Source organism: Macrobrachium nipponense, chromosome 10 (genome assembly GCF_015104395.2).
Source record: "Macrobrachium nipponense isolate FS-2020 chromosome 10, ASM1510439v2, whole genome shotgun sequence".
NCBI classification, from domain to species: Eukaryota; Metazoa; Arthropoda; class Malacostraca; order Decapoda; family Palaemonidae; genus Macrobrachium; species Macrobrachium nipponense.
Genome location: NC_087204.1, coordinates 90,212,277 through 90,222,276, shown reverse-complemented (window position 1 = coordinate 90,222,276; position 10,000 = coordinate 90,212,277). Strand labels below are relative to the sequence as shown.

General features: G+C 36.0%; 1 protein-coding gene across 2 annotated transcripts in view; it reads left to right on the top strand.

Moving 5' to 3' along the window:
* LOC135224189 (lachesin-like) overlaps window positions 1–10,000 on the top strand; it is a 309,871-nt gene that overhangs the window by 250,372 nt on the left and 49,499 nt on the right. For both annotated transcript variants that reach the window (XM_064263056.1, XM_064263055.1), the window contains exons 6-7: window positions 1,690–1,818; window positions 4,750–4,925. In XM_064263056.1, coding sequence (XP_064119126.1) covers window positions 1,690–1,818; window positions 4,750–4,925 — 305 coding nt within the window. The remainder of the gene's footprint in view (window positions 1–1,689; window positions 1,819–4,749; window positions 4,926–10,000) is intronic.

The following is a 10,000-nucleotide window of genomic DNA, read 5'->3' as shown; positions in this document are numbered from 1 at the left end:
TATATATATATATATATATAATTATACACACGCACACACACATGTGTGAAGCGTTTCAGCTTAAATCCAAATGGTGAATAAAATAAGTATCATTCACCTGCCGTGTCAGGATTCGAACTAACACACTTGAGGCTGCTCCATTGAAGACACGTGATTTATTATTACGTTCGAATTTCATGTGCCTCATACGGGACCCTGCCACAGAATTGAATCCTTTTCCTTTTATTTCTGGTTGGATTATGGTTCGTATTAATGATTTCATAAGTGTTAGTAAGTAGAGTAGACGTGAGGTTCTTGTGAGTATTAAATATATATATATATATATAATATATATATATATATATATATATATATATATATATATATATATATAATATCTTTCATGCTATTCTTTATACTTCTTGTGAATTATTTTCGTCTCTTTGGTATTTGTTTCCATAAAGTTCAGATGCTATAGTTCCAAATATTATTCATGACAGGAATTGACAAACACTCCCGTAAGTTATAAAATAGACGAATGCAACTTACATTATTGAAGTGAATAACCAACCACACACAATATTATCTTCATATATTTGGCGTTAACAGGTTGTATATTTTGCTGAATTTCCCCTTCTCCTGACTTTTCTAAATGCAGTAGGAGTAATAGTTTACTGGTTATTAACATTTCTTCTCATTATTCATCATCAGTCTCAGTCGACTGTTAGTTCCCTTGACACAGGTTTAAAATTTCAGTTCGAAACGTAAACCCCTAACAAAAGCATCACTTTGTCAATAATTCAGTTCCTTTCCTCTTGGTGTCTCATTTTGCAAGATATATTTCTAATTCATTAAACACGAGGGTAGAAACCTTACAAAGACGTGAGATATATCATTCTCTTCCGGATAACATGTGCGCAATAAATGGAGTAAAAACATTTCAAATAGTTTATTCATCAACCACTTTATCGAAACCATTATTGCAACTTTTTCGTACATGCAAAAGTAGAGAGAAACCCACTTGGGAGCGCAGTTGAATATTGATAAAAAAGCCCACCTAATTTATAACTAATTTACACATGTGTGTGTCAACAGAAACACGGAATGGACTCACGTACTTCTAAGTACAGACGGCACCTTTATGCCTTAATGGATTCCATCAATAAATTAAACAGAATTCAAAGAAACGAGATGATGCAAAGGACAACTACGTTTTAGTCCCAAATAATAATATTTTATATAAAGCTCTCTCTCTCTCTCTCTCTCTCTCTCTCTCTCTCTCTCTCTCTCTCTCTCTCTCTCTCCTCGCAAATTAAATATCATTCGCTCGCTCCTCTCAACATTCAAAACATTAATGTTCCATCTTGTAAGACATTTTATTTCCTTTATATTTAAAGTATTAGCATCCTTGTTTCCTAGACAAATAAAATGTTGCCACGTTAAGTTTGTAGCTATTTTTTGCCTGTCATGTAGAAAGTATGTGGTTTTTAAACATCTACACAAAATAAAAAAAATAGAAAAACTACAAGTAACGAACCTTCCATTTCAACCACAGATTCTTGAGAATCTTCAGACAAACATGACAGGAATTCGTCTTTAGGTTTTGTAATCACTTAATCCTTTTACTACTTGGTGCTTCTATATTTAATCATGAATATAACCTTTATTCCAGTTTACGAAATATTGAACCTAATGTTTTTCTTCCCCAAGATACTGTCGTTACGGGAAACACCCTGATCATTGATGCCACCAGACGAGAGGATGCTGGAGCCTATCTATGCATAGCTAACAACGGTGTGCCACCTTCAGTTAGCAAAAGGGTACAACTGAATGTGAGATGTGAGTTTAAATATTTTTGTACTTTTAATTCTTTTGTTAAGAAAATGAAAATGGATGGACATTGCATGGTAAAACACTAGTGGGTATAGCAGATATGACCTCTCTCTCTCTCTCTCTCTCTCTCTCTCTCTCTCTCTCTCTCTCTCTCTCTCTCTCTCTCTCTCTCTCTCTCTATGGGTTCATGTCTGTGAATTTTTAATCGATAAATTAAAAGATAACTGTCTCCTTTCTAACTACAGAATCAGTATGATCTTTTACAAACACATACAGATACCAGAAAAAGGATCTATGTCTGTCTGTATGTCTATCTGTGTCTGTGTATGCCCTTTTCCTTTTTCTTTCTTTTTTTGTGGATGTTTATGTGTTTGTGAGGATCTCTCTCTCTCTCTCTCTCTCTCTCTCTCTCTCTCTCTCTCTCTCTCTCTAGGGGTTCATGTCTGCTGGGTTGCAACCGACCAGTGAAAGGCTTTTTGTTTCCTTAATAGCTACAGAATTATTTATTACAAATTATAAACATATACCGATAGTAGAAGCAAGGTCTCTGTTTGAATGTCTATCTTTTCTGCTATTCTCTTTTTCTGTGAATGTGTGTGTATGCGTGTTTGTGTGTGTGTGTGTGTTTGTGTGTGTGATTGTGTGTGTGTATGAGGGTGTCTCTGCGTACACTTTCGAATATGTGGTAAATCAAACGACGCATTGTTGAGTCAGCGAAGGCCGACATTTCGAAACATTGCTTCGTAATTGGCAATCACTAGAACTCTAATTCATCTGTTTCGCCGTCGCTCGTTGTCATCGACCTTGAGATGTGACGCTGGGCCTCCTGACTGCAGTTGCAAGCCTGTCCATTGTTGCAGCCTTTACGAAGTGAATTGATAGAGATTGAAAATGGGAATTGAAGAAATGCTCGTATTTCTGCTCTTTTTATCTCGCTTTCTTCCGTTCTGTTGACCGAGAGAACACGTCTGTCTCTACGCAGCGAATTAAAGGGAAATTGAAAGTGGGAGTCGAGAACATTTTTACATTATCATTTTATTTTTCATTTTTCTTCCTCCTGTTTTCTTAACAGTGGAAAAGATGAGACTGTGAAAATTGACGTAGAAGGGAAAATGTCAATATTTTCAATTGTCTTTTTACCTCGCCTTTCTACTCTGTAAAGTATGGACCCTGGCCAGCCTTCAAGAACCGATTTGACCTGAAAGGGAAATTGGAAATAGAGGTTATTTATGCTACTGCTTTATTTATGTAATTTTCCTGTTTTGCTAATTGCATTTAGCTTATGTAGCCTTCATATTTTCAGTTCCCAGTTATGTTCAATTGCAAGGTTAGGCCGAGTTATATCTAACAGCCGATTTTATAAAGTGTGGTTTCTCTTACTTTGGTTTACTTCATACTTTATTAATTGCTTCAGAATGGTCTGTCTGCCTTCCTTCACTTAATTCTTCGCTTCACCAATTAGTTTGAAAAAGTATCTCACATTACTGAAAACTGCTATTAATGAAACAGAAGAATAAAATATTAAAATATTGAAAAATAAAAAAATCTTATTTCCTTTTTTATTTTCTCTATTTAATCTCTATTCAGTATAATAGAGAAAACATAAAAGGGAAGCATATTTTATTTTACTTTTCATGATTTTATTGCCCTTTTTTTCTGTTTCATTAATGGCAAGTTTTCAGTAATGTGAAATATTTTTTTTCAAAATAACTGGGCAAGCGAAGAATTAAATGAAGGAAAGCTAAAAGACCATTCTGAAGCAATTGATAATATATGAAGTAAATTGGAGAAAGGAAAACCCACTTTACTAAAAATCATTATAAAAGTCAACTGTCAAACATGACTTGGCCTAACCTCAGTGATGTAAAGATCAGTTCTTGCAAATGAACGCAACTAGGAGCCGTAAATTTGATAAATATGACTTCCCCTTAAAGAAAAATTAAGAAACTTACTAAATGGTAATAAAACTTACGAAATATTAATCTGCGTTTCTAAAAGCAGTTTATGTAATCAAAGTTGAAATATAGAAATGAACTAGAATTTTTCAGGAAAAACAGTTAATGTCAGTGGAAGTGTGAAAGAAAAATCATTGCCTCACATAAGGCAACTGAAAGAGTGAAGCCTCCACAAAGTAGAAATTGATTTTCACTGGCTATATATAGCAGGTCCACCAGTAGGGTGTGAACAGATAGTTAAATTACCGTCTCCCTCCCCCTCTCCCCTCCCCCCTTTCAGAAATCCTTTCCCCAATCTCTCCTAAGCGATAATTTATTCAGTTAGTCTTAAGCTCTGACAGCCTTATCATTACTCTTGCAGTGACTGGAAAGGTCGAGTAGTGGTTTGCTTGACGGTTGGTAATTTATTCTTCACCAGTCACGGAGTTTATTAATTTATCAGTCATTTGTTAGTTGGGCTTCGATGAATATATCGCTTTTCCATGTTCTCTTTGAAAAGATAATCATTATAAATAGTTCTGTAAAAGAGAAAATTTGGATTGCAATGAATGGGATAATGAGATGGACATAGCAACCTTCATACTGTCTCGGGTGCTGAGATCGTTCAATAATTCAGGCCGTCAGATTATAATATATATATATATATATATATATATATATATATATATATATATATATATATATTATATATATATATATGTGTGTGTGTGTGTGTGTGTGTGTGTGTGTGTGTGTGTGTGTGTACTTACGTATGACATATGTGCTATGTGTCATATATGAAATACAACCTTAAAATGGGTGCAGCCAAAATATGGGGTCACCCGGTCCTTCCTCGCTCAAGATATAAAAAGCAAAGAAATACGAATACATCTGTCATCAGAAAAGATTTATAACGAGAGAGAGAGAGAGAGAGAGAGAGAGAGAGAGAGAGAGAGAGGAAATGGTTGTCTGATGGAAATGGTCTTACTTTTTATTTCTGCAGTCCAACCCGTCATCCGATCCTCCGAGTCTCGCGTGTGGACGCCTCTGGGGTCATCCATCACCCTCTCCTGTGTCGTGGACGGTTGGCCCATACCCAGCTTGCATTGGTACAGGGACTCGGGGCACGAGGTCACCACGCAGGAGCATGTCTACCGCCTGCAGGATGAAGTTAGAGAAGTAAGTGGCAGTTGATTTGGTGTTTCAGTGTTTACAATAATGTGGTCGTGGTTTTAATTTTAACATTATTTCATATATTTAAGCGCCTGAACTAAACACATAGACATCTAATTATTAGTATTGTGATCATCAAGTGTATACATGCACAAAAACGTGTATATACTATATCAATGTATATGTAAATAAATTCTTCTGTTAAAACAAGATACGTCTCAAATTTAAAAGGCCCATTAAAACACTTTGGTTTAAAACTAAGAACTATATTTCGGTGGACTAACTTCCAGCTTTATCAAGCAGTGAAAGTTAGTCCACCAAAATATAGTCCTTAGTTTTAAACCAGAGTGTTTTAATGTGTGTTTATACTTGAGATATATGTATATATGTGTGTGATCTATGAATAATTTTGAGCCGAAATACTATCTCTCATAGCGTTTTCTCAACATTTCCCCCAACCTATCGTTGTACATTTCCTCCAGTTAAAGAAAAAAGATATCCCCAAACAGTTTTTAACATGATTTTTTTACTAGTTCCTCGTGTTTGTACACAACCCTGCATTCAAACTCGTTTTGCTGAAAACCATTCATATGAAGTTTCATTTTTTTCGCTGTCAATAGCTTCAGCATCCAATCTTCACTTTCATTTGATTCTTTTCCTCTGAACCTTTTACTGACATCCTGCTGCCGTCTTTGATTCTCCTATTCTTTAATTCGCCCTTTCTATAACTCTATCATCATCCGTTACCCTTTTTCACAAATACTTCCAAGAACCAACCACTTCCGTTTTTATGCCATTCTCAATATCATGTATTGCTTCTTCCTTGGTTTCACTTACCCACAAAGCATTTGCATTAAGCTTCTTCCTTTTATAAACGTTTCAGAATCATTGAGCAGTCAAAGTATCTTCTTAATAATATTCATGAATATTGTATCATTCGTAAACGTCAGCCACTGCACACCCCATTCACTACCCCTCTTTTATATCACAAACTTACACGTTTCCTATTCGTAATCTGGCTTCTACAATCACTCCATTTGTAAATAGATAATAAGAATAAACAACCATGACGTCCCAGATCACTTCCGTCCCAAACACTGCATGGCAGCAAACTAATTAATCTCAATATATATATATATATATATATATATATATATATATATATATATATATATATATATATATATATATATATACATGCAGAAGCCAGGTACTATGTCGTACCTCTAAGTAAATGGGGATACAATCCACAATGACGTAAATCCTTCTGTAATTTAAAATATATATTTCTTATACAGGATTAAAGCTTTCGACCATCATCTGTGGTCTTGTTCACTGAAATGTGAACAAGACCACAGCTGATGGTCGAAAGCTTTAATCTTGTACAAGAAATATATATTTTAAACTACAGAAGGATTTTACTTCATTGTGGATTGTATCCCCATATATATTATATATATATATATATAGTATATATATATATATTATTATATACATATATATATATATATATATATATATATATATATATATATATATATATATATAGGCATAATTACGTTACTCGCAAGTCAGCCTTTAAGTTTATTTATTACTACACTTTTGCTTAGAATCCACCTGTTGTCCTACTAATTGAAAGTACCATTCCATTTTCCCGTCTTAGAAGTACCATTCAAGAACATTATCAAATTCCAGTTAATTCCGTGTTTCTTCTACCCACTACGTTCACCTTTCTCCAGCTCATTAACCTTGTCTCTACAATAAAACTTCTTTTTCCCCTTAAATACTTCCCGATATTCACCCTTGATTCCCCTGTAATTCCCTGGATTTTCCATACTATCCTTCATATCAGGTTATTGCAATTTCTCCGTGTTCTCACGCATCTACATTCTGTGTCCGTATGCTTGCGTGTCATGTGTGTATGTATGAGAAAAAAAAAGAGAGAGAGAGAGAGAGAGAGAGAGAGGAGAGAGAGAGAGAGAGAGAGAGAGAGAGGAAAGGCAGCAGAGAGCGAAAGCTGATACGAAAATCCTGTATCCAACTGAAAGCAAGCGAACTAAATTTACTCGAATGAAAAATCCCCAGTGTTCATATGAAATCGATAAACAACCTTTTCCTTTTAGCTTTAAAAAAAAAGGAATAGATCCAACGACTGGGAACTTTTGATAGAGGCAAAGATATTCGAGTGGAAGGAAAAGTTTTCACTTCCAGGTTTCACTCTTTCTGTTTGTCAGTCTGTCTCTCTGTCTGTCTCGATTCTCTTCGTATATAACATCAGGTGACTCTCTCTCTCTCTCTCTCTCTCTCTCGCTCTCTCTCTCTTCATCAGATATTTTTTCTCTCTTTGTACGAGGTAAATTGTGCACTGAATTTACCGCTTTAATATTTCAATTTTCCTCTTGCTTATGCAAGTATCGTACTATCTTGTTCTGTGTGTGAGTTTGTACGTGTGTGTGTGTGTGCGTGTGTAAGTATGTGCATAGAAGGAAAAATGTTTTGACCGGATTTACTGCTATGCCTTTTTTACCTCATCTTGCCTTTGTAAATATCCAAACAAGATCTCTCTCTCTCTCTCTCTCTCTCTCTCTCTCTCTCTCTCTCACACACTCACACACACACACACACACACACACAACCGTACAAAGTACACTGTAGCACCACTCCAAGACAAGAACAAGCGCACACACGCACACAGGCCCTTAAGATACCTGATTGATGTGTATGTCTTCCCATTTCTCAGTCGAAACACTTTTACGGTAACTTGACATTGTTGTGCTGCCAAAGTGCACCTTCCTTTCTGAATAAGGAATCCGAACGATATCCATCCTCCGCGGAGGAGGCGAAATTCGCCTTTAAGGCCTTCCCTCGGCAAGGGCGTCTTGGCGTATCGAAGACGTCGTATTACATTACGAGATCCTCTCGCTGTTTTAGGTCGTATGTCGGTAAGCGTAACCGAGGAAATTGAATGCCTACCTTTGTAATATGTATTCATTCCTTTCAAAAGAGATGTTCTGTGTGCCTGTCTGTCTGTCTGTCTGTCTGTTTACCTAACTGTCTCTCTTTGCTCGGTTGTCGATCCTTCTGTGGTGCTTTATTTGTTTGTTTAGATGTTTATGTAGTCGTAAAAGGCTATGTTGATTCATTTACATTCTTCGAACTTATTATAACACATCTAAGAAATGATTAATAATTACTTAATTAAAATGCCTTCTCAATCTTTACAATCTTCCCATCCATCTATCCTCCCATCGCTGTGTTTGTTTACCGATCCGTCAGACTATCCATCTGTTCTCCGGTACCTTTTTCACTGCCAATAAACCTTTTGCCTTTCCTTCATCCGTCCAATCAACTTCCCCTCGGCGTTTAAATTCGGCACCACGTTCCTTGATCGCTTTTTAATAGGCGACATTTTTCAAGTATTACAATATCCGTGTCCCGAATAAAAAAAGATCTATCATCCTCTGTGAATTATTCCCCTTTTTTATCATTGTTCCTTATGTTTTGCCTTATCTTCTGTCCTCATGTGAGCGTTTAACAGTGCCACCATGCTTCACATAGTTCTGTTTGTAAGAAAGATTGGTAGATTGCGTGTTTTTTCCTTATCTCAGTTACATTTATTTTGTTCTCTGGGATACGAATTTGTAGGGTTGAGGTATTTGAGGATGCTTCGTTAGTTAAGGACTCGTTGCCTCATAGTCGGAAGTGGAGAAATAATGCCACCTGTGTAAAAGAGAGAGAGAGAGAGAGAAAGAAAGAGAGAGAGAGAGAGAGAGAGATGGATACTCATAATACTGAAGTGAGGGACAAACAGGGATGTGGTGAGAACCTCGTGAAGGGCTTTCGTTTTTTTCATATTTGTGTATTATTGTTCGTAAAAAAGTTGTTTCTTATTTCATGTGGCTGTAACCAGATACATAATATTGCTTGAATAAGAAAATGTAAGTAAATGCCCCCAGCTTTAATATAAGAAAGTTCCCACTTTCCCCATTTCCAAAATGAGAGCATAAAGTTTGCTATATTTTTATTCACTGATATTGCTGGGTTGAAGGCTGTGATATGAGAAAGAGTATCCAACCTCAAAATTACAAAGCAGTATTGAAGCCAGAGCCATTTGATCACAGAGAAACAACGAGGTGCATTCAAGGATGTAATTGGAATGAGGCAAATAATGACTTCGGCTTCAACGAGCATTGGCCCCATAAAGAATTGTCTTTTTTGTTTTCTTCTCATTTCCAAAACCACAAAGGCTAACCGGTCCCCCTCCTAAAAGCTATCGTTAATGAGGGCACTGGCGATGTGGGACAAAAGATCTACGTTCGTGATTCTTTTCATTAAATGAGGTACAATTCATTAAAGATATCATTATAGGTTTTTTTTCTAGTTTGCAGATGTAATTTCTCATTTATGTGAATTCTGAGAAATTTCACGCATGTTAACATAAGTAGTCTTTAATGTTTAGATATAATCACCTCTTTAATCTTAATGGAACAGTTTCCTGACCGCTTTGTCAGCTTAGATTAATATTGCCACAAGTGTAAAAGAATCAAATGACTTGGATGGCAGTTGATGGGCCGCGATTTGAGTCATTAATCACAGAAGTCATCACGAGACGGCGGCTAAATATCCACCATCCCCCTTTCTGATGGCAAAAAGTCACCCTTTTGAAAAGTGATTAAAAACCTTATCCCAGGAAATGTTCTTTTGACACGTCTTGCCTTTCCCGGAATATAGAAACATAATACGCTCATCATCGGTTAACTGTGCAGAATCTGTACACAGTTCTATTGATGTTTTTGCTGTCAATTAATTTTAAAGACTGCAAGTTTTGCTACTATTACTGATGAAACGCTCTGTTGACATCAAAGGCTACTCGTTGTCACAGAGTTCGTTCAGTCTTTCTAAAAGCTCTCTTAAATGAATTTCCTTCATAATTGCGTATCACATATTTTTACCTGACACTTTTGTAACAAGTTCTTAATAATCATTAATGAAGAATGATATAACGTGAGGAGTTTCCTGCATATATGTATACACACACACACACACATACACACACGACACACACACACTACACCACACAC